At 44.2% G+C, this 24,831-nt stretch overlaps 2 protein-coding genes across 3 annotated transcripts; both read right to left on the reverse strand.

The window, feature by feature from the left end:
• Positions 1–937: 937 nt before the first annotated feature.
• On the reverse strand, positions 938–4,179 carry LOC101764800 (uncharacterized protein At1g04910). Its single transcript, XM_004957051.3, has 8 exons — positions 3,675–4,179; positions 3,199–3,266; positions 2,934–3,022; positions 2,689–2,854; positions 2,300–2,589; positions 2,017–2,221; positions 1,783–1,937; positions 938–1,482 (listed from the first exon to the last, which is right to left on the reverse strand). The coding sequence occupies exons 1-8, from the start codon at positions 3,934–3,936 to the stop codon at positions 1,239–1,241; spliced, it is 1,479 nt and encodes a 492-aa protein (XP_004957108.1). The 5' UTR covers positions 3,937–4,179; the 3' UTR covers positions 938–1,238.
• Positions 4,180–5,427: 1,248 nt separating this feature from the next.
• Positions 5,428–15,117, reverse strand: LOC101765203 (protease 2). 2 transcript variants are annotated; one of them, XM_022824502.1, is made up of 13 exons: positions 14,699–15,117; positions 13,134–13,291; positions 12,634–12,856; positions 12,395–12,536; positions 12,086–12,289; positions 11,093–11,227; positions 10,686–10,814; positions 9,963–10,354; positions 9,177–9,387; positions 8,845–9,038; positions 8,198–8,688; positions 7,888–8,028; positions 5,428–5,909 (listed from the first exon to the last, which is right to left on the reverse strand). In XM_022824502.1, the coding sequence occupies exons 1-11, from the start codon at positions 15,058–15,060 to the stop codon at positions 8,484–8,486; spliced, it is 2,355 nt and encodes a 784-aa protein (XP_022680237.1). In that variant the 5' UTR covers positions 15,061–15,117; the 3' UTR covers positions 5,428–5,909; positions 7,888–8,028; positions 8,198–8,483. The 2 variants fall into 2 exon arrangements, with proteins under 2 accessions (XP_022680237.1, XP_012698916.1); XM_012843462.2 differs by lacking the exon at positions 5,428–5,909 and having other exon boundaries at positions 7,554–8,028.
• Positions 15,118–24,831: the final 9,714 nt, after the last annotated feature.

Genomic DNA, 24,831 nt, shown 5'->3' on the forward strand with positions numbered 1-24,831 from the left:
TAGACCAAGTCTCCAGTCCACATGCACGCACTGCCCTAGTGCGATCATGCAATCCGTCACTGATACACTACACCGGTGCAGTTGATTAGTGACCAACTGGAAAGATTTGGTGGACTCAGCACGCCTGAGATAGAGACCAGCGACAAATCCAAACTCCGGATTCGAAGCCTCCGACAAGCCAGGCCAGGTGATGACCGCGCGTGCTAAAACCCCCGTCACGATCGTGCGCTCGATCGGCACTACGGAAGGGAAGGAGGAAACAATGCGCGGCGAGCGAGAGGGCCCGACGCACGGCGCCGCGCACCATCTTCGCTGGCCCCGGGTGGGGGCCGGCGCCGCGCGAATCCCGTGTTGGCAACCTCATCCACGACCACGAGCTGGCGGCGTTCAGATTCTGGCGCACACACTCACACACAGAGTCTCATTGTTCATGGCACGAGTGCCTTTACCTCAAGGTCCCGAACGAGTTCTTTCTTTGATAAAAAAAATATAAATTAATCTCTGCGTTCGATGCTTGGCACGGACTGTTTGGGATCGTTCGTCGTTGGAACGCTACGGAATGGTTGACGACGGCACATGTACGAGTACGTGCAGCTGCACGTGTGCAGGTGCTTGCAGGGAGGACGGTGGCTTGAATCCGAAGGCGTACTGCTTCGGTTGCGTGCTTGCGTGGCTTCAGGAAGACGGCGGCGGCTTCCGAGTTCCAATGGCTGCAACTCCTCCAAACTTGCGTCACATCTTTGTTCACGTACTTGTCACCCACTCCACTTGAGCGGCTATTAAGCTTCAGGTCAAACATGGAACAAAAAAGTCCTAAAATAGTGTTGAGTTAAAGTCCATGTTCAGATATGATATTGCTGTGCACTTCAGGAAGGAAAAGGAGGAGAATTGCAGTGCACTGCAGGAACAAACGCCCAATTGCACACCGGAGGAACCATTTACTATCATGGCAACGTCATCGGTATGTATTTGCATCACAATGAACATCAATACTGTAACAGACAAAATCCCAATTTCTGTTATCTCTATCTGTACAAACAAAAATTTAAACACTGTTTATTCTTGACAAAAAAAAAAGAATCAGCGAATCACATCGTCAATCTGTGTCTAAGAATTCCCTAACTGAAAGGAGGCCCTTTATCTGTCGTAAGGCTTGTTCATCAGAACAAACGGCGCCAATCCTGTCAAAATTGTACTGTGGTTCTGAGCTCTGAAAGGCAGCGCATGTACTGTGGGTATCACAAGGCTGATAGATCTTCTGGTTGGTGCAAACACTCGTGTGGGTTCGCGTAGAAGTAGTCCTCTTCCTTGGGTTTGTCAGGAATCGCCTGCCTCCGTGACGGTTCGCCCATGCGGCTGGTATGTGATGCCTTGACAGCAGAGGAGAAATCAGCCCAGCGCAGAGTGCCGTTTCTGTACTGATCAACCAGCTCTACAATAAGCCTCCGATCCAGCAGTACCGTCTTCTTGAACCCCAAGTATCTGTGCTCATAATAATTACAAGACATGATCCCATCAGCAGTTGAAAAGTGACTACATGTTTATTATGACAAAAAATCGTGACATTCTACAACATAGCTAAGGATCCTAACTTTTGTTTTTGTTTATGTTACTATGCGATAGTATAGTACAACATAGCTAAAGAAAAAGTCCATATAACATGGAGGAAAGTTGCTTAAACATAATTTGGACAAATTGTCAAACACAGCATCCTCTAGTAAGGATAACCATGCCCGTGAGTTTATTATTGCTGAAAATTACTATTAGGATGTAATTACGTACCTGCGATGACCTTCTACCACTTTTGCCATGTTACCATCGTAAGTGGGGATGAAAATATCACTCTCCAAGGATACCATATAATCCAGTGCTGCCATTTGGGAAGAATGGTTCTGGAAAAGATTGAGATCTGAAGGTAACAGTGTCTCTTTTCTAACCTGATCAGCACCGATAGTAAACAATTTTAGGAACTGAATCATAAGAATGCAGAACTAGCAGTAAAGATGTTGAACTGACCACATTGGGATAAGCTAAGGTAAGGGCAGCCATTCTTCTTTGTCCACCATATATTTCACCTGCGGCAATGTAAATTTGATAACTGCGATCAATGCCGAGCGCCTGCAATACCAGTGCAGTCTCCTCTGGTGTTAAAGGACAGAGCCCATCTTTCCTCTTCGCATCAGAGTCAATCACTTTCTCCTTCCACCACGGGTAGGCATATCTTCCGAGTTCAAAATACAATTATTTTTCAACAATAGATTAAAACCCACTCGAAAAAAATTGGAGGATGGTGTAATACCTCATTTTCGTGAGCTCTTCAGCCTCCTTGTTGCTGCAACCATGTGTGCATCCAGAGAAGGCGAGCATGTCCATCTCATACCGTAAGTGAAGTACTACAAAGGGTCCATTCCGACGGAGAGCTTGAACCAGACGTATGCCCAACTTTTCTATTTCGGGGGTAAATCTCAATGCATTATAATTGACACGACATCTTAGTTTCTGAATCTCCATGGGTAAGCCATTATATGCAAGCCGAGCATCTGTTCTGTTCAGGTGAAGGACCTTGTACTTCCTTATCAGAGGTAGAATCTGTTTTCCCCAAATAAACACTTACAATCTTCACCTGGTTTCGGATATAGTTTCAGCTCATGATGTCGCATTAGCGAAAAAAGGAAGATGCAATCAAACCTGATTATGGTAATAGGAGATATCAGACCAACTAACGGGTGGCATGGAGCGAAGGAATCCCATTTCAACTCTTCTTTTCAGCCTTGGAGGCAGTTGTCTCAGAACTCGGACCTCGTCCCTTAGTGATGCTATGAAGTAGTCCACATCGAATATATCTTGGAAATCACTGTAAAAGAAGTACCAGAATAAATTGAAGGCAAGACAATTGAAAGTGAATTGCAGTGAATGAAGAAAGAAATTATCACCTAGGATCAGCCCAAAATGAAGCTTTATCCAGCTCTGGTACGATAAGAGTGACGTTCAGATACCTTGCAATCGTCACCATATCACAAATCTATTTGACCAAAAAAGGGAAGAAAAAAGTGGAACCATTGGGAATAAGTTTTAGCATTTTAACAACAGCAAAGATTCATAAATATAAACTTTGATATGCAGACATTTTAACAAGTGCGGAAATTCAGAATATAACTCTGTGATAGTTGTATTAAGATTCTGATACACAGAACTTACAGCTGCTCGCATCTGGTTAAGCCCACCGTTGCAGGAGACCATCAGATAGCCATTGTTCTTGTAGATTCCTGAACGTAGTATAGAACAAATCAAACGACTCGCCCTGCTACTATCAGTGCCTTGATATAGTTCATCGACGAATTCATGAAAATACATGACAAATTGTTCGGTCACTAGACAAAACGAGCGCATAATTGAATAGGACTGGAAATAACCCCCGAGACTTTTGCACAAAAAAAACATGTCAACATATCAAATACACCAAAATAAAAGCTGGAAAAACAAAAGAATTCAAAGTTATTATTCTGTTTTCTGGGGAATTGAGAACAGAATCTTTTTCCCGATAAGAAAGGAGAAAAGATGTTCAAAAGAGAATGGCACAAACAAGAAAATTCAGAAATTCCTAACCAAAGAAAGAAGGGAAGCCTGATTCGCAAATATTCCAGAAACCGAGAACCAAGAAACAAGCAATTTACTTTTGGGCGGAAGCGCCACGGCGCGCACTGCCTCCCTCTGGCCGCCATCTGCCACCGCCACAGCCTCCGACGGGTGCTCCACGACGTGGGTCTGGGTGAGGCAGCCGGGCCACCTGGTGAGCACGCTGGGCGCCCACAGCTCCCGGTAGGCCGCGAGGTGGACGACGCACGTCCAGAGCAGCACGGTGCTGACGCGCGCCACCCACAGCCTCACCCGCGCCGGCGACCGCCGCGCCTTCTCGGCCTTCCCGCCGTCGCCCATCTCATCCGAGGCACGACGCCGCAGAGGCACCTCCCTCCAAGAGTCCTAGGCCAGCTGCTCCCGTGACCAAAGCTTAGCGCTGTCTCGGCGTATTGCCTGACTTTATGGTTCTTGGCTCCTTGCCGAAACCTGCGTGCGCGCGCGGGGCGGCGAACGATGACGTGCCCGCGTCGCCGTGGGGGCTGCGACGGCTACCGGCGGCGAGGAGGAGGCGCGTGTCAAGTCGTGCCCGTGTGGGTGTGGCCGCCCAGGGTGGCTTACTTGTACGCGCACGGGGCCACACGGGGCCTGTCCGTACATAAGGCGACGGTCAGCGAGGGCAGGGGCTATGAACCCGTGAGGGAAGACCAATGTGCGGGACCCGGATGTCAGGGGAATAGTAAACATGGACAGGGTGTACGCAGCCTCCGATTTGACTTGAGCACGTATCAGCGGACATTAGCATGCAGTGTGGGGGCTTAGTAAGGAGTGTTTGGATATTAAGTGCTAAACTTTAGCAGTGTCACATCAGAGGTTTGGATGTTAATTAGGAGGACTAAACGTAAGCTAATTATAAAACTAATTGCGGAACCCCTGGGCTAATTCACGAGACGAATCCATTAAGTCTAATTAATCCATCATTAGCAAATGGTTACTGTAGCACCACATTGTCAAATCATGGACTAATTAGGCTTAATAAATTCATCTCGCAAATTAGACTCCATCTGTGCAATTAGTTTTGTAATTAGCCCATGTTTAATACTTCTAATTAGTATCCAAACATCCGATATGATAGGTGCTAAACTTTAGCGGGTGGTATCCAAACACCCCCTTAGTCACATCGACGTTTGTATACTAATTAAAAGTATTAGAGACTAATTACAAAACTAATTGCACAGATGGAGGCTAATTTGAGACGAATCTATTAAGCCTAATTAGTTCATGATTTGACAATATGATGCTACAGTAAACATGTGCTAATGATAGATTAATTAGACTTAATAGATTCGTCTCACGAATTAGCCTCCATCTATGTAATTAGTTTTATAATTAGCTCATGTTTAATCCTTCTAATTAACCTCCGAATATCTGATGTGACATGAATTTTAGTCCGGACTAAAGATCCAAACACCCCCGACGTCCTATGTATAGTATACTTTGTTTAGCATCGACTATTAGTATCAATAAATATAATATCTTAATAAAATAGTTTTATACTATACAAATAGTTTTTATAACGCATACAGTATAGTTTGTGGTCAATCTATATAGAATTTTAAATATTAATAGTAGCTCAGTTTGTTTAGGTTCCTTATATGAAAAACCAGGTTCAAATCTTTGATTCAGCACAAATATTTATATTTTTCTATATTTATTTCAAGAATTAACAACACTAAGTATACGTGCTCCATTTTGGCAATGTCTAGCACCCACGCAGTAAGGGGTATATCTCGAAGTCACTCCGGGTTATCGGGTATGGTATATGTGCATGTCCTCGTAGGGGTAAATATCCATGTATGTACGTATTTATTGTGTTTTTTTATAAAAATAACTTATGACAAATCTTAATATACTTGCATAATTGCATTGGCCATTGCAAGATGAATCGATGAAAAAAAAAAGTAACCTACCATGGGTGACTGGCTGACTGGTGGCTACGCTACGACCCCACGTCAGAATGTTCTTATAACATGATGAAGAGAATAGGCGGACCACAAAGTCAAATGGGAAATGGAAAAGAAAGTGGGTGACAGCCGGAATATCTGTGGGGCTTCTTCCGTGCGGGCGCATAGAACCCACCCGCGGACCCACAACAGCGCCAGAATGAAGCTACGAAAGTGAACGGTCAGGATTTCCAGGATGGACGACGTGGACCTCGGATGGAGAAACGTCGAAAACAGAGGAGGCTGAAGGCCTCATCTCTTCAACTTGAAAACGGCCAAGAGTAGTCCCCTCAAATCAGGCATTGCTTGTAGACGTGAGGTGTGTTTGGTCTGAAACAAATTGTTGCAAGATTTCAGTTGCTAAATTTTGATGGCATCCGTAATTGGTAAGCCGTTTGCTGGTGAAACAAAAATGACTCTTCTCGTAATGGCAGCAAATTTGTCGTGCTATCAAAACTGGCATTAGGTTGAAACAATAATGGTAAGATTTTTGGTATCATCAACAACAGAAAAGTCATCTGTTTGCTAGCCACATTTTATCATGGTCATATTCGCATAGGCATGGGCACGTCGTCACAATTGCATATAAGGCTTAAACGATGCCCGGTTGCAAACCTCTAAAACCTGCTTATGTGTTGTCTAGGATGCGACCATGCATCGCAAGGCAACAAACGGCATGAACATGAACACACGATGAATTTGACGGCTCTTTCTACCTGTCCGTTGGTAACTCCTCCAACCGAACCCTAACAGCAATTGCTTCTCTTAACTCTTTGAACACGGGAACAAGATCTCTACAAGAAACTGTACTGTTTCTGCGAGAAGACACCGGAGTTATGTATCACTGATTGTCCGTCCATAGTGATGTACGTTTATGTACTTCCAATCGCAACTACCACGATATCTCGGTATATTTGTACCGCCAGTCAACACCGTGAACAACTCTGTTCAGAGCAAGTAGTAAGCCACAGCAACAGAATAGCTACCACGCACTCCCATGGTGATGTAATGATCGCATCATAGACCTCGTGGATCGCGATGGCAACCATAACCAACGCACGCCGCCGGCGTCTCCACCAGAAATCGGTGTGGCCCAATGATTCCATGACACCACCGCCGTGGAGCTAGAACTGAAAGCAGGCGCCAACGGGAAGCAAAGTAGCTAATCCCATCGACCAACGACATCACACAACACTGCCATTGGACGCCCAATCCAATTACAATGGCAAGCATGCGCCCGCCCAGCATATAATCGTCAAACCAACAACCACCAAGGTCTCGTGGCCATCCCTAACCATAATTGTGATATGGCACGTCCTGCCTGTGGAGTGTGGGGACTATGTAAAGTTGTGGCCGCATAAGCTCATGCCGGTTGGTACCTGCGGTTGGTGATCATAACCAACTGAACGCTTCCTAACGAGACAATCACGAAATCAGGTGTGATCATGAGTGCATGATAAAATCATGAATCCGGGAGAATGATATGGACTAGATCGGCACTGGGAAACCAAACGTAATCAGATTGGGAGGCTGTTCATCGCATCCTCCAATGAAGATTTTTTTTTTAATCCTCCAGCAAAGTTAAGATTGAATTGGAACACCAGCCAGCAATCAGATCCAGGTATTTTATTCTAGACTCACCTTCAAGCACTCGGTACAGGTGTCTCTGGTATCACCACATCGGAACACTTGAGTAATAGGAGCTGAAAAGGGTATCAGAGTAACAATAACCGCACCCGTACAGTAGAACCTGGTTACGCGTATTGACAAAAACAAGGACACATTGAACTCTGCGACTTGTCCTTGGGGTTTGTTAGCTCTAGAATATTCTATGTATGACAGTTGTTTATATCACGGACCCATATGCACCAAATGGTACTTATTGGTGCGAGCACCGTGCGCTACAAGCCTAAATAATTGAAACACATAGAAAGTGCAATCTTAAAATAGGATATCGCGGAGAAATGTGCTCGGTACGTTTCAAACAGTCATCATTTGCTTTGTATTGATGCATGGACAATGCAGACACATGTATAATAGAAAGGGTGATTAGGATCCTCGCATAAAAAGAAAGAAGGTAACAATGACTAGGACGCTCAGAAATGTGCTCAATACGTTTGAACAAGCCATCATCTAATTTGTAATGTTGCAATGGACATATGTGGCATAGCAATAGGACGAGGACGATACACTCATAAAAAATGTGCACAAGAATGTGACAGGTAACCTGATCTTAGTTTAAGGATAGTGTAAAAACAGCATATCAGCTGCCAGATGAGCCAAGGAGAAGAAAGCAACATGCACTAACCTGGCGCACAAAGTAGAAAGTCAAAATCCACATCCACGCTCAACCATTTATCCTTTGCCCAATAGCTCCTATCTAACACCATGAGGACATCAGCTTTGAATCGCATTCCATGACAGAGCCATGATTCATGCCGATTGGTTTCTGCAGAAAAAGAAAAGGCGGTTTCATGCAAGCAATAGTGCATTACTAAATCATGTTGTAACAGGAGGATTCCTCGACTACAGTATGTCTAAAATATGGCAGACACCATGTTTCTACTGCACTAGCGAGACTTGTTCATACTATGTCAACTAGAGTCCATGTTACTGACCTAACTGATGAGCACTTTGCCCTGGCACTGTTGATTAGCAGCATCTGGGTGTGGTATTTTGAAAGCACAAGTTGATAATCTGCAGTGCAGAAATCCACAACTTGTGTATCAAAAGCCAAACAACACTTCAAGGGTGTGCCACCTTCCAATGCAAGCTCTTTAATCAAATAATTATGACGATGAAATCTTGTCCACTGTGATACAGATCACAAAAGGTAATTATCCTAGCTTTTGCTTTCTGATTCGCACTAAATCTGTTCCATGAAAAGCCTCAGGCATGGGTCCACTAAGCCATAGTTATGTCATCCAACCCCAAGGCCTTCATGAGAAATGCATACTCGAAGGCTGTCTCATCACAGTGCATGAAGCGCCCACCCTCACCAAAATGGCCACTTTGCATATTAGTTTTGAGAATAACTGAATGGGAACAGGATGGGCATGTGATATCTCTCACTTTTGCAACCCACTTAGCAGCTTCCCAAATTCCTACCCTGCCAAACCAAGAAGGAAATGAAGATCTGACAAGGAAACTGATACGAAGAGGGATAATAAGTAAAAAAAATATGAGCTCACAGTTAACATGGAACAAGTATATAGAAATGATCCATGCAGTTCGTAAAAGAATGGATTTACTAGGGGGAAAAAACCTTGTATCATTAAACGAGGCAGTCACCAGGACTGGAGGATAGCATACACCAGGTGATAAGTTATCGTAAGGAGAATAACTGCAGATTGCCTCAAATTCAGCTGGGATATTAGGGTCACCAAATTCTTCATAGTCCAAAACAGTGAGAGGTAAAGTAGGATCCAACATTGTGTTGCAGATATCTAGAAAAGGGACCTGTTTTAATGTAAATACAGGTTAATGATAAAAGAAAATCCGAATAAAACGATTACTACCAGAAGCATAAGTAGGATGCAAAATGAATCCATTTACTTGCCCAAGAATTTGTCTGTCTAATTGAGCTGATCGATTTACCTTGAGAACTGCAGCAGAAAATAAGTCTGGAAGCGTGTTAATGACTGCACCCACCAGCAGACCGCCAGCACTACAGCCTATAGCGCAAAGACGATTTTTGTGAACCAAGCCTTCCTTGATGAGATGCTTACCGCATGCAGAAAAATCTTGAATTGAATTTATCTTGTTAGCTTTGGTTCCTGCCAGATGCCATGATAAATCCCCTCCACCCCTAAAAGATTAGGCTTAAGAATTTAGTGCCTCAAATAAAACAAGAATTTATCAATATAAACAAGGGTTATGACAACAGCAAATGAAGGGGAAAAAATAGTCTTCTGTTCATATTGCAGAGCATTTCTGACTATCAGCAACTTGCATTGTGTCATGCCACATGCAACTAGCCAGCCAAGACAAACTACATGTGGCTGTTCAGACCTCTGAGCAACTTTGGATAAGAATTTCATGACCACAAAACTAGTTTGAGAAATCTGGTGAATATCCCTGTAATAAGGGATTGTTGGATGAGGAACTGGACAGTAAATCACACATTGTTTTTGCCCTAGATGGAGAACCATTTATCCCAATAAGCTAGCAAAAAATGTCTTCAACAGAAACTAAAGGTTAAAATCCATGTACTGCTAAGATTCAGTGGATTAATGGATCCAGTTTTTTTTCCCCTTATAGTGGCTTGTAGTAGCTCCTGGCCAGATATATAGCAATGCCAGTCTGCTTGCCAAATAATGTTCATATAAAATTCTGAAAGATGGTGGGGGTAGTAGTCACTGCAGCTCTGTAAGCTAAACATACCTAACATCTGCAAATGCAAGAACCCAACCTCGAGAGAGGAGACTTAACCTCTCCGAACACCAGCTTTTGTCCAAATCTTCTCCATAAGCTCCATAGCCGTATAAGATCCCAGGTGATTCTCCATGACGATGTGCTTCCCGTGAATACAGAATGACTAAAGGTATCAAAACACCATCATGTGATACAACTTCAATCCTTTTACATGAGAATAGCTTGGAAAGATCACTCCAACTTTGTGAATTTTCAACAAGCTGCAGATTTTGTTGGATGCTTGAAACATTGGATTGCAAGCCCACAGTGCCTAGATTTGCAGACAGGCTAGTTATTTCCTCTTGATGAAGAATGGTGAAAGTTCTTTTTCTCATATCGTAGTCCACAGTTAAGTCTGGAATCTGAGGCACACAAATTTAAAGATTTATAGGAACAAACTTAATTAACCTGCAAATAAGTACTGCACGATACGTTGGTTAATCAAATAGTAAGCAGATGGTTTAATATGACGGAAAACTATTGTTTAACTTTACAGTTTTATGAAATACATTCAATTCTATGGTCAGTGAAGACGTACAGCACTTTCAGTGGTACAATGGAATTTGCTGGACTCTATGCTCTAATGGTGTTAAAAGGAAGCATCGGATACTGAAATTCAAGAAAAGGCCGGCTAGTGATATCTGGAATGAAAATATTATAAGAAAATCACTTTTACATAGATAAAAGCTGTACCACAGGCGATGAAACCACCAGGCGATAAGTAGATGACATGAAATCATTGTTGGATCCAGGAATAATGCTGCACAAGTTTGATGGAATTGGGAAATACCATGGATTGAGAACATCAAGTTCCTTTGGCTCCTGCAGGATCCATAAAGGTAGTAAATCAATCTGATTGCTCTAGGAAGGCTCGAAATTGACAAAAAGAGAAAAAAGAAAGAGAATGATTAGTTCCTATAACAAAAATCAAATACATTTTATAATCCACAAATGTTGTTAATAAAAGTTACAGTACAAGATATGTCAATGCTTGCAACAAACGCTTTACAGTATAAGACAGATGCACATCGAACATCTATGAGTTCTATCTCACTACAAACAAAGCACATTACAGATGATACAAGGCAAAGAAAATATACCTGAACATCACCATCAATTGGCATATTGATGGAGCAAAAAAGGGGAGTTCCATCCTTCTGAAGAAAGAGAACTAAATTATCATGAAAAATGTCCATATCCTGAATGGTGCAGTCTGACCCAGGGAACGCCACAATCTAGAAATAGGCATACAGTTGTGGACTTAGGAAAAGATTATGATTCCTGATTTCAAATAATATTGCCTAAACAAAAAAACTGCTTACATTTTACAACAATGATTTACCCATGCTAGAAAGAATTATATTGAACTTGTGTCCTTCAAAGGTGGATGTGATCAGCATGTTTTGAGATTAAAGAAGGGAAAATTGCAAAAACAAATGGTAGAAGTCAGTGGGGTTTTCAATTACCCACCTACATCAGAATTCCTAATAGTCTCACGCCAACAAGTTCTATTTGTTTTCATATTCCCTCTGTATCTGTTGAGCGGCCAATGCAGCTACAGTTTGGCCCCAACATCTCCCAACTTGTTCGGTTGTTCCACATACCATGAGGAGGTGCTAGAGATGCTATATGCAGTTATGCACGAATAATTGTGCCAAAGCTTGCCAGGTAGAAGAAACATGTCGGGCAGAGATTGCACTCAAACATGAAGAAAATAGAGTCAGTCTCCATGGTGAACATGCCAAACTCTGAGAGAACTCTGGCAAGCTTATTAGGGATAAACCAAATCACCCGTGAGGTTATGCAACAACTACATCAGTTGGTCAACAAGCACAGAGGGTATTTGAAACATACAAAACTTGTTGGAGTTAGACTGTAAATCAAGATGTGAATGGATATTTGGATCCCCTAGCTTGCAGGTGTGTTTTTGTAATTTTCTTTAAAGATATCAATGCTACCAAAAAAAAATATCTTATAACATTACAAAAGTAATAAGCTGCCTAAATACTAGTTTGTGCTCCAGCTCTATGAGCATATCTTCAACTTCCAAAGTGGAAGTTAATCTACCTGCAAACCACAGGAAAGAGACACACCTGCCATCTATCCATCAATGACTTTTCAGCCCTACACCTGGCCAGATAATAGCCTTCAGTCATCATTTCAGTATCATTTACAGGAGCATTGGTAAGGATGTAAAAGAACCCGTTGTGGTGCTCCAAAAAGTACTGAACTTTATCAACTCGTTTCCGTATAGGCCATAAGCCCTCTCTTACATTATCAGACTCCATCACAAAAACCTGCAGCCATATAAGCAAAAAATAAGAAAGATCTATGCAAAAGGGCAGAAGATAAATGTTGTGAAGTGCATTTGGAATCAGAAAAAAGGTATAAAAAAAACCTTCCTCGGATGATGTCCTTGTGTTAGAATTGACAGTCATATACTTAAAATCTTTCGTGCTTGTAATATCCACACAACAGTTTACATCTTCCTCTGTGAAAACTAGAAACCCTGCATCATCCGATTGTAACTTTTTACAGAAAACCCTGTCAAATGTAAGCATATCAAAAACAGAAAATGATCAAAACTGTTCAAGGTTCATAATAATAGAATATATAGCACCTTTAGTGGAAGGGAAATTACTGGTTAGGACGTAGAGTCTCATCGCAGACAGTGTAAAATAAATTTTCACTGTTGCAAGCCCATGCTAAACTAATTACTCCCTTGTCTGGTGAACTAAAGATGACATTCTCAGACTGAAGATCTTTTACTTCAAGGGAAAATAGTTCACCCCCAGATGTATCAACTGTATATGCAAGAAACCTATGATCTGGAGAGATTCGACAGCTCCCAATGTGCACATAACCTGCATAATATCCAAAATTACAAAGTAATAACATACCTAAGCAATAAACATCCTTATTTTGAAAAATCAGTAAAAAGGAGCAAATAAGCATGGTGCAAAGGCTGGGTGCCTTTTCCATGTCTAAAAAAAGGAGAGAGAAAAAACAACGTTTAAACACTAACTGCATGAGCAAAATAATCAATGAATATGACACTATAAAGAAGTAGATAAGGAGATTAGATGGATCTTCATTGTTAACCATGTGGAGAAATCCAAAATAATTCAACTTAACACCTACCATTTTTCTCTGCAACCTCGTTCCAGTCAAGCAACACTTGCTCCTTCTCTGAACCAGAAAGGTAATCAAGCAGGGCTCGTGCTAGACCAAGAGAGGGCTTCAACTTCCTAGATAAAACAGGGTATTCCTTTCCCTCTGGAACATACTGATAATACAACCTGGATCCAAAAAACGAGTTACATGTTCTAAGGTCTACCTCTGGAATTATTTTGCGAAAGTAGAACTGTATATTCAAGTACGAATATATGCAATTTATGGAATTGTACCCTAAATCTTGTACTGTAAACATTCTCCCACTACATTATTTTTTTCACTTATTTTCCAAAATCAAAAGAGATGCACCAAAAGCTACAATTTCAATTAGATGCGTATAGGGTCAAAAATGCCGTGTATCCAGGAAATCGGGCAAAATACATTGCAACCTTTCGAATTGTGGTTATGGAAAGGCAAAATAGGCATTGTGGTACTTAAACTTAGCACAAGGGTTCAAGTTCGTCCCTCAACTTTCAGATTGACCAATTTAGTCCCTCAACTTCCGTTTTTAGGTCAAACTCGTCCTTATGCTTATGTGGGGCTCTATATTAGCATGAGACTAATGCAAAAAGTCACTTTTGCCCTTTGACTCTTGTAGGTCAAACATGTATGTGCTCATACTCCCTTAATACATACACACAATAATATATTTTTTTAACTAACACAATATATGATTTCTAAAAAATATATCTACTCATACTCTTTAAATCATGCATGTACGCAATACACACACACATACTTGTTTGATTACATACATTTTGCATATCATAAGAATTTGATATGCAAAATGTATGTAATCAAACAAGTATGTACTCATATTATTTTGGTATATATACAATTCAGTATATGTACGCATGCTTTAAAATTAAAATTGACATGTGCTCACATACTTATGGTACGGTATACATGCTCCACATATGTATTCATACTCTCTCAATAAACACATATATGCTCATATTTATTTTGGATCATACTGTTATTGTACTTCTAACGGTGGAAATTGAAGAGGGAAAGAAGGATCCAAGGGTATAAAAGACTTTTGGCATCAGTTTCATACTAATATGGAGCTCCATATCAGCACAAAGGACGAGTTTGATCAAAAACAAAAGTTGAGGGACTAGATTGGCCAATATGAAAGTTGAGGGACGAACTTAACCCTCGGTGTAAAGTTCAGGGACCAAAATGCCTATTTTACCTCATGGAAACTGGAAAATGATATTAATCAGACCATCTTAGTACTTGAACTGCCAAAACTAACCAAACAATTCGAACACTTTGAACATCAGATCATGTCATGTACAGTTGTGCTAGTGCTACTGCACTATTAGCTTTAGAATTAAGAAAACAGCCATATATGTAGCTACTGGACGAATTAAACAGTCGATGTGCAAAATCTCAACCATGACTAGATACACTAGCTCAGAAATAACAGGACTAGAATAACGCCATGATATCGCCGAATTTTAGAAAACCGCGTCAATACATTCTAATCCATACTCTACAGGACAACGAGGCAGCGAAATACTACGAACCAAGGGCCCCAGGGCTGAGGCGGTGTCGCAGCGGAAGGGGGCAGCCGGGCGCGCATCTCGGCGGCGAGGCGCGCGCGGAGGCCGCCGCCGCCGGCCGAGCCGACGAAGGCGTCAGCGTAGGTGTTCTCCGCGGCGAGGTGGGACGCGAAGTCCGGGTCGGAGGTATCGCGCATCCAGTGGTACGGGTCACTCCACGACCTCCCGTGCGCCGACACAGTGAAGGGGACCTTCTTCGCCACCGGCGGCGGCGGGAGAGCGGTAGGATTCGGTAGGTGCGGCCGGGAGGGGTGGAGGGAGCTGCGGCGGCAGGAGGTGGCGAAGAGGCGGAGGAACGCGCCGGGGCGCGGGCGCCGGCGGAGCATCGGCCGGTTTGATGGTTTTGCAGTTTGCTACTGCAGTTTGCTGAGGAAGAAGTGGCTGGGGCTTGGGCCTGGTGGGGTTTTGACGAGGTTCAGGCGTCCAGCTACAAGCGTAGTATGTTGCAAGCTCATAAGTCAAAATTCAAAAACCTTACTTTCAAAAAAAAATTCAAATACATTCCCCCCCAAAAAAAAAAAAAGTCAAAACCACATTACGTTATCCTAAACAATCTGAGTAAGCCACTTCTTATTGTCAACGAGTGTTAAATTTAGAGCACTTTATAAAGCTCAGTTACGATGATACTCCCTTCATCTATTTTTATAAGGCATAGTATAATTTGGCGTTTATATTATATTACTTATCGTTATAAACTTATAATCATGGTAAAGTATATTTGATTACGAATCCAACCACATAAAGTTTACATTATAAAAATAAAAAAATTAATAGTCAAATTATTGGTTAAAGATTGCAAAGTTTGAATCTTGATATGCGTATGCGCCTTATAAATAAAAATGGAGTGAGTATTCATGTTGCAAGTGTTGTCAGTAATTAACTTGTTTCGAAGCATGTGCGCCTTATAAATGACGGAGCGAGCGTTCAGGCGATTCCGAAGTGGAGGCACCGCTGTCGCCGGGATCTAGCCTAGTCCAAACGAAGGATCATCTGCCGGCAATTGTTGCCGGGCAGATTGCTAGGGGAGACTCGGCTCGGACCTTGACTGCTACACATAACTGTTTTAGGGTTTCGTGGGAGCGGGCGTTGTTTAACTTGCACCGATCCCTGGAGGCGGTGACTCCAATCTGGATCCAATTAAGTTGGACCTGGAGTTGGAAAGGTATGTTGAGTTGAAGCAAGAATCCGTGTTGACTACGACATTGACGACGGAGTGCTGGTTTAAAACATGCCATCTGGCTAGGGTTGACCTTTTGTTCCTGAGTTGTTGCGCTGCCAAGTTTCTGCCATCCTAGGTTTGGTGTGTGCGATCTCTCGGTGGGGGTGATTAGGGATCTCCGGTGAGGAGGTTGCCCATCCGAAGCTGAGCCCGCGTGCACCAACCTAAGGATCAATACTTTACACAATGGCTGACAGGAAGTTGTCAATGGAGAGGTCTGCGGATGTTGCAGATGGAGATGGAGCGAAGCTGACGGGTTGTAGATCCAATCCAAGGCAGCACCATGATTGTGACATGCAACATGCGATGGAGAAGATTTCCAATGTCAAAGGGAAGTCTATCTAGTCAATATCGGTGAATGAGGACAGAAGGATCATTCTGATGAATAATCCTAACGAGGAGGAGAGGCTAGAAGATGAGGAGGAGTATGACTTCGAAGAAGATGTAGAAGCAAAAGAGGCCAAGAGCAAGTGGATGGTGATGGCTCGTTATTATTCTAGACAGGAGTTCAAGCTTTGGATCATCATCAATGAGCTGAGTAAACTCTGGGAAAAAGAAGTGTCGGTTCCTTTCCAAAGCCTAGGGGAGAATAGATTCATGGTGTGATTCGATTTTGAACGGTTATGGAACAAGGTAATGAATGGAGGACCGTGGAAATTTAATGATGATGATGTTATTTTCGTGCCATATGAGGGGGTAAGAAGGGCATCAGAGGTTATGATTGAATCCATAGTGTTATGGATTCGCATATATGATATACCAGTCGTCATGATGACTGATGGCTTTGCTTGCACTTTGGGTGCAAAGTTGGGGAAGGTGCTAGAAGTAGGAGATGCTCATAAAGATTATAAGAGAGTTAGGTTGGACTTTCCTCTTGATAAAGCCATCATGCATACAGTGCAGCAGAGGGTGAAGGGGCATGGCGTCATGGAGTTTCTGGTGAGATATGAAAACATACCGTATTTTTGTTTCAACTATGGTAGAATAGGCCACGCCCAGAGAGTGCCCAGAGGAGGATGTAGATGGTGGTGGTGTTCACTTTGGTAAAGTCCTGCGATGTTCTCCACAAAAAAGGGAGTGGGCAAGAGGATGATATACCGGCGGCTGAACCTAGTGCGAAGAAGAGGCTAAACTTCAATGGCGACTAGAAGAAGAAAGTTCTCTCAGCTGCAAGTTCATCAAATGAGCCTTTTAGCAGGAGGGTTAACTCAACTAAACAGCAAGAAGAGAAAGCTTTTGTTGAGGAGAATGGGAAGAAGGGCATGCGGATGAGGAGGTTTTGTTGGTATACGAGGTAGGCTACGCTAGCGTAAATCAAAATTTCTACCGCGTATAACCAGGAAGAATTGCCGTATAAGGATCACGGGATTACCACTCGACGCACTACTGGTGCGGAAGATGTAGATATGCGTCGGTGCAGTGAAGACGATCACGTAGTTGTACGTAGTCGATCAACGTAGTCGTACGTAGTCGATCACGTCCAGCAGCTCCTCAGCAGCTCGTCCACGTGCACAGCAAGATCGCCTCCGGTGCCGCGGCTCGTCGTCGGCTCGTCGTGGCTCGTCGGCGGCTCGTCGATGGCTCGTCCAAGTGCTGCAGGTGCAACACCTCCAAGGTATCCACACGTGCAGGGAGGAAGCGTCGCAAGCCGGACTGCTAGATCCGTGAGTTGCAACAGGCGAGGGCGTGGGAGGCGCGGCAAGTGTGTTCAGCCAAAAGGTGTGTCACCCTAGGGCGCCCCCACCCCTCTATTTATAGGGGTTCCTGATGGGCCTCTGGATCCGAGGCCCATTAGTACTCCTAAACCTAATCCAACTCGGATCAGATCCGAATTGGGCTTCCAGCCCCTTAAGTGTGTGACCCTATGGGTTCGGATACGTATAGACATGGCCCGAGTACTCCTACTCGGCCCAATAGTCGGTAGCGGCCTCTAGCAAGACGTGCCAACTCCTATACGCATACGAAGATCATATCAGACGAACCATCACAACATAATATACATGCTATTCCCTTTGCCTCACGATATTTGGTCTAGCTTCAAGCCGACCGCTCTTTCTCGATCCTGCGATTCGGAATCCCTTTGTAGGTTAACTCTTAACCGTACGTAGCATGGCCATGCATTTTCGGATCCGATCACTCGAGGGGCCCAGAGATATCACTCTCAATCGGAGAGGGGCAAATCCCATCTTGATTGACCATGTCTCATAGCATGCTTCTTGACAAACCCGAAAGCTACCTTTATAACTACCCTGTTACGGCGTAGCGTTTGATAGCCCCTAAGTAGGTTGATCCACATCTAGAATACATGCGACAATCTCAGGTCTAAGGACAAAGCGTATATGTTGTTTAAAGAGAGAACTACTTCTCGTGTTGGGTCAGTCCTAACACATGTCTCCACATGTGTCCACATTATTAGTTCAACATCTCCATGTCCATGACTTGTGAAACATAGTCATCAACTAATACATGTGCTAGTCTAATATTCATGTGTGTCCTCACATGAACTCCGACTAGGGACAACTTTAGAATAACCATACAAGTAAAGAGTTTCACATACAATTCACATAATTGCAAATCAATTCAAGTAGCCTTTAATGGATATTCAATGAACACAATATACAAATCATGGATACAAATGGAATATCATCATCTCTATGATTGCCTCTAGGGCATACCTCCAACAGGTTTCCCATGCAGGGATACCCAAGGAGGTCTCAGATGTTTTGATCAAAGGGGTGGCTCAAATGGCGGTAGATCAAGAGTTGCCTAATCTTAATGCGCAGCCTACTCACTTGGGTGCAGAAAAGGTCTCGGGAATTGACTCCTTTGTGGATTCAAGTGAGGAATCAGAAAGTATTTTGGTAGAACAAGAAGATAGTGCACACCCCAGTATACATGAACACCTGGCATTTTGGAAGTGCTCCAAGATGAAGGTAACCTTAGACAAAAAGAGAAATGCTAGGGGAGTAGGAGGTGTTGCTAAAAATATAGAGAAGCCAAAGAGCAAGAAGGTGCTGAAAGCTAGCATTGTTGCATCCATTAGTGAACTGTAACAACATGGGTTGGTGGCAAATATGGTCACGGTGAAGAAGGAGGTGGTTGATGAGTTGGAGTTGGGTGGAGAGGATTTGTCACATGCTAGTGGCTCACTTGCAAAACGAAGCAAACTCTCTCTTATCCCGCAGAATAACTTGACGGGAGCTCATGGCAGAAATAAATGCGTTAGCATGGAACTGCTGGAGGATGGGGAACACCTAGATAGTTCAGGAACTTTGCAGCTTTGTACAGCCGCACCGTCCCAAGCTTGTCCTCCTTTCAGAGACGAGAATGAGCGACTCTAGAGTCAGTAATCTTAGATGGAGATCGGGTCTTCGGAATTGCTTAGCTGTTAGTATTGTGGGTGTCAGTGGAGGCATTGCTTTATTTTGGGATGAGCCAATAATTGTAACCCTGCTGTCTTAGGGAGAACATCATTTCGATGTCTTAATAAAGGAAGAACCGAATGCTGCCCCCTGGAGGGCAACTTTTGTGGAGAGCCTTGAGTGAAAAACATACGTGTCATGTGGAGCTTAATTTGAGATCTAGCAGGGGTATGGGCAGGCCCATGGATGATGATTGGAAATTTTAATGAAGCCATGTGGCAATATGAACATTTCTCTTAAACTCCTAGAGCAGAATGCCAGATGATGGACTTCAGAGAAGTTTTGAGCCATTGTGATCTACACGATTTGGGCTTCATTGGTTTACCATGGACGTTCAACAATAATCAGGGATGCAGAAGGAATGTCCGGGTTAGATTAGATCGTGGAGTAGCAAATTCGGATTGGTCTTTACAGTTCCCGGGTGCTACTATTACTCATCTGACATCGCAAGGTCTGACCACAAAGCTCTGCTTCTGAAAATGGTATTGCCGGAGGAACGGACTAAGCACGTAAGCTCATTCCATTATGAGATCATGTGGGACAGGGAGGAGTCACTGCAAATGGTCATAGAAAATGTCTGGCAGTGGAAGAATCCGGGTAGCGATGTTGGTGCATTGGCTAAGTTTCTACATCAAGTTACTATGGACTTGAGGAGCTGGAGCAGAGAGAATTTTAGCAATGTCACCAAGCAACTGGGTGAGCTAAGAAAGAAAATTGAGGAGCTGGAGAGGAATGACCTGGTCCAAAACACATATGCCATCATAGTAGCGAAGAGAGAATTATATGAGTTATTGTACCATGAGGAAATGATGTGGTTACAAAGATCAAGAATTAACTGGCTACGTGAAGGAGATCAGAATACTAAATACTTTCACCACAAAGCTATGTGAAGAGCTAAGAAGAATAGAATTAGAAAGCTTAAGACTGAGGATGTGAGCTGGTGCACGAATCAGAAAGAGATGGAGGGTATGGCCTATCAGTATTTACAAGTCTTTTTTTCAAAAGATGAATCAATTATCCCGGATGATATTGTCAATCTCTTTGAGGCCAAGGTTTCCAATGATATGAATGAAGCTTTGTGCAAGCCTTACTCTGCGGAGGAAATAGGCGATGCACTTTTCCAAATTGGGCTGTTAAAAGCTCCTGGGCCAAATGGATTACCTGCCAGGTTTTTTCAACGGAGTTGGTCATTACTAAAGGAAGATGTGATCAAGGATGTCCAGGAGTTCTTTGTAACCGGGATTATGCCTGCAGAAGTAAATGATACTTGCATAGTGTTAATTTCAAAAATGGCCACCCCTAAATCGATGAAAGATTTTAGGCCAATCAGCCTGTGCAATGTGATTTATAAGGTGGTGTCGAAATGTATTGTTAACCGGTTGAGACCGCTGTTGCAGGATATTATTTCGCCAAAGTGCATTTATACCGAGTCGACTAACCACGGATAATGCAATTATTGTTTTTGAGTGTATTCATGCTATCAGTTCAAACACATACACTAGAGGGGATTTTTGTGCATATAAGTTGGATCTTTCCAAGGCGTATGACATGATGGACTAGAGATTTTCGAATAATGTTCTGCTAAAGCTAGGCTTTCATAGTACATGGGTGCAGCGAGTCATGTCTTACGTGACGTCGGTGCGCTACTCCGTTCGCTTCAATGGTGTCATGTCAGCGCCATTTTCTCCATCCCGGGGACTTCGTCAAGGTGATCCACTTTCACCATACCTGTTCCTTTTTGTGGCTAATAGATTTTCTAAGCTGATTAGCAGGAAGATGGAGATGAGGGAAATCCAAAAACTTCAAATTTGCAGATGAGCTCCAGGGGTGTCTCATTTATTATTTGTCGATGATACCCTGCTATTTTTTTTGAGACAAATGCTGATCAGGTGCTCAAGGTGAAAGAAGTTCTTATACATATGCCAGGTGTGCAGGTGAACTCATCAACCCAACAAAATGCTCTATTATGTTTAATGAGAAAGGTAACATAGATGTGCAGGAGGAAGTAAAATCGATTTTGGGTGTGGAACTAAGTTTTTTTGAGGCCAAATATTTGGGTTTGCCAACACCATCTGGGAGACTAAAGGGAGAAAGGTTCCAATCCTTGAAGGAAAAACTGAGCAAAAGGCTGAAAGATTATTCTAAGGAGAATACGTCTGTTGCCGCAAAAGAAGTTTTAATTAAAGCAGTAGCCCAAGCCATTCCTACATATATTATGAGCATGTTCAAGTTGCCTCTGGGTTTATGTGATGATCTCACTAGTACCATCAGAGAGTTTTGGTGGGGTGTAGAGAATGGAAAAAGGAAGGCAGCCTATGTAGAGGAAAGGTTGGGGTGGTCTTGGTTTCAAGAACCTCCGGCTTTTCAATCAAGTGTTGCTAGCTTAGCAAGATTGGAGATTAATTCACTTCCTAGATAGCCTTTGCGTGAAGTTACTGAAGGCCTGTTATTATCCTAGAGGTTGTTTGATGGATACGGCCTTCAGATCAAATGCGTCACAAACCTGGCAAGCTATTCTATATGGTTTAGATCTTGTTAAGCAAGGAGTGTTGTGGCGTATTGGGTGCGGTACACAGGTGTGTATTTGGAGAAACCCCTAGATACCGAGGAACCATTCTTTCAAAGTCACAACAAGGAAAGGAAAATGCAGATTGAATTGGGTATCGCTAGACAGTGATGGGAGAGATTGGGACTATGATAAACTTGTTGGCTATTTCAACCCGGTTGATGCGGATGCAATTGCTAAAATCAAGTTACCGGCAGGACGTACAAAAGATTTCCTTGCATGGCCTTTGGAAAAGAGTGGTTTATTTACTGTGCGGAGTGCTTATGATCTAGCCCTCAAACTGCAAAACCTTCCGAGTAGCAGTGCAACGTGCTCACTGCTAGATGGAGAAAGGAAGTTGTGGAACCATGTTTGGAAGGGTAATGTTCTGCCGAAGGTTAGTGTCGTGACGCTCTCCCAACCCAATGACGAAAGTATATTAAGAATATGGAACTGGATGATACTTGCGTGTTGTGTAGTATGGAGAGTGAGACAAGACACCATTCCACGGTAGTGTGCTCACAAGCAAGAAACCTTAGAGAAGCTATGCGTGTCCATTAACCATTGCCGGACGAGGAACAATTTGCATACTCTGGATTAGACTGGCTCCTTGTTTTGTTGGATCGGTGCACTGTGGAACAAAGAGATATGGTGAAGCTGGTACTTTGGAGGGCGTGGATATCCCATAACAATATCATATATCAATCTGGATCATTCCATATTGAGGATTCAGTACACCATTTGCTGAATATCAGGGAGACAACTATGAAAATGAAGATGTAGGAAACGGAGCAGCCCGTGTCGAGGAAGGGGAAGAAAGTGCTTACTGAACCAGGAGCCAGGAAGGTCACGAGAGTTTTGAATGAGACTGAGAAAGGACAGAGCGCTTGAGTTCCACCTAGAGCTGAGTGGACGAAGATCAATGTTGATGGGTCTTTTGTTGATCAGACTGGAGAGGCAGGAATTAGCGTTATAGCGAGAAATTCCAGGGGGAGGTCCTCTTTTCAGCGTGGAGAGTCATCTTCAGATGTGCCGGTGCAATAGAGGCTAAAGTACTAGCCTGCATGGAAGGTTTCAGGCTAGCATCTCAATAGGCATAGGGATCAATTATTTTGGAGATTGATTGCTCTAGCTGGTGAAGGCGCTGAATTCCAAGGAGGATAGGTTGGAGATTAGCTTTCTTATTGCAGAAGCAAAGGAGTTGGCCCAACTGCTTAACAATTGGGAGGTAGTTCAGGTAGAGAGAGAGAGGGTAATTCGATTGCTCATGAATCAGCTCATTTGGCTAGACGTAAGTTTCATTCTGCGGTTTGGCTTGGTAGGGCACCTGCGTGTTACTGAGCTGGTCAAGCATGATTGTATCTCAGACATTGACTAGTTAATAAAGCTCTCCTTTATCCGCAAAAGAAAAAATTCAAATGCACATCCTATGAACACATCTGCATACTTACTCCTATAAAAATTCTCACACACATTATTCTTATGAGGATCTTTAAAAGACTGAACCAACGATCTTGCGACAATGTTTTCTTTCTACAACAGGTAGCTCGCCTGGCAATTCTAGGAGCACTACTCATACGTTTGCGTGGCTTGATCAAGCAAAGTTGGACAAGATGTCAGGATACCCAAACATGCTTATTTGGACAGTTAGGTCTAGATGGATTGCATAAAGGTTCAAGGAGATGACCCGCATGGCGCACGAGGATATCTAGGTACGCATTGAATCCACAAACATAATTAGGGTGTCTGTAGCAAATCTTTTTGCTTTTGCCTTTGAACTATGACTGGATAGGTCGCTTACTCGGTAGCATTCACTACTAGCAACATGCTCTATTTAAGATCAATGGGATCCTGCCTATTATAATGATAATGCTCAGAGCAACGGTAAATGATTGGAGCTTCTCACATTGTTCACATTGCTTAGGGCACCCGAATGATTACAGACTAGATTAGTCACTCAATAGACTCACTGTACCATCTGTGGGTCTCACGGGTCAGGATTTTTTTTAATCCTCCTCCTCTCTCGTCCCCTCTCATCCATCTTCCCCATCTCCCCAAGACGTCAGCCGGCCACAGCTCCACCTCTGGCCGCTCCTGCTCACCGGCAGGCCGTTTCGCGCGGCGTCCGCGCACCTCCGCCACGCGCGGTGGCCCGGCGGCCACGGCTCCGCCTCCGCGGCAGCCCGACGGCCGCGCCCCCTCCGTCTTTCTCCTGCGAGCCGGCGGACCGGCCGCGACGGCCCTGTCTCCGTGACCCCTTCGTCTCCCTCCTGCTCGCCGGCGGACCGGCGGCCGCGCACCTCCTCCGCGCGCGGCGGACCGATAGCCGCGCGCCCCTCCGTCTTTCTCCTGCGTCTGCCGATGCTCCTCCTCCACGGCGGCTGCCCATGGACCATGGTGGCGGCGCTAAGGCCGCGCGCCGTCCATGGTTTGACGACCCCGCTCCGCCCCGGCAGCCGCACCTCATCCTCCCCACGATGTTGCCCGATGGACGTCCGGCGCCGTTGACCTGGCGCGCTCCGCCCCGCCTCCGCCGGCGGCGACAGCTTGATTGGAGGGAGCCTCGTGCGGTGCGGAGCCGGCGCTGGATTGGAGGGAGGGGGAGCCGCGCGCCGCCCCCGACGGAGGCTGCCCGCGGCATCGACCATGCTGCGGCAGCCCGGTTCCGCGCCCCGACCGTCTCGCCGGCGTTGGCGGCCCCCTCCTCGGTGCCCGTTCTCCCGGTCGGCCGAGATGCCAAGCTCCGCCCCAGCCGGTGAAATGGTGGCCTATGGCGCTGACGCCGGCAGGCCGGCCCGGACAGCAGGCGGTGGCCGAGCGACGCCCCAGGCGCCATCCTCCCCCTCGCCGGCGGCAGCTCCCGCCCGCCCCGACTCACCAGCCGATGGCCCATGGCGACGATATCCTGGCA

The sequence above is a fragment of the Setaria italica genome, chromosome II (assembly GCF_000263155.2).
Source record: "Setaria italica strain Yugu1 chromosome II, Setaria_italica_v2.0, whole genome shotgun sequence".
NCBI lineage: Eukaryota > Viridiplantae > Streptophyta > Magnoliopsida > Poales > Poaceae > Setaria > Setaria italica.

What these genes read in the sequence shown, in the direction of transcription:
- LOC101764800 (XM_004957051.3), bottom strand. Translation starts at nt 3,936, where the DNA reads ATGGGCGACGGCGGGAAGGCCGAGAAGGCGCGGCGGTCGCCGGCGCGG. An exon ending in CGTGGCGCTTCCGCCCAAAA is followed by an intron (nt 3,267 to 3,674) that starts GTAAATTGCTTG and finishes TACTACGTTCAG; the next exon opens with GAATCTACAAGAACAATGGC. An exon ending in GAAGAGCTCACGAAAATGAG is followed by an intron (nt 2,222 to 2,299) that starts GTATTACACCAT and finishes TGAACTCGGAAG; the next exon opens with ATATGCCTACCCGTGGTGGA.
- LOC101765203 (XM_022824502.1), bottom strand. Translation starts at nt 15,060, where the DNA reads ATGCTCCGCCGGCGCCCGCGCCCCGGCGCGTTCCTCCGCCTCTTCGCC. An exon ending in CCTCAGCCCTGGGGCCCTTG is followed by an intron (nt 13,292 to 14,698) that starts GTTCGTAGTATT and finishes TTTTGGATCCAG; the next exon opens with GTTGTATTATCAGTATGTTC. An exon ending in GCCTCGTTTAATGATACAAG is followed by an intron (nt 8,689 to 8,844) that starts GTTTTTTCCCCC and finishes TTGGTTTGGCAG; the next exon opens with GGTAGGAATTTGGGAAGCTG.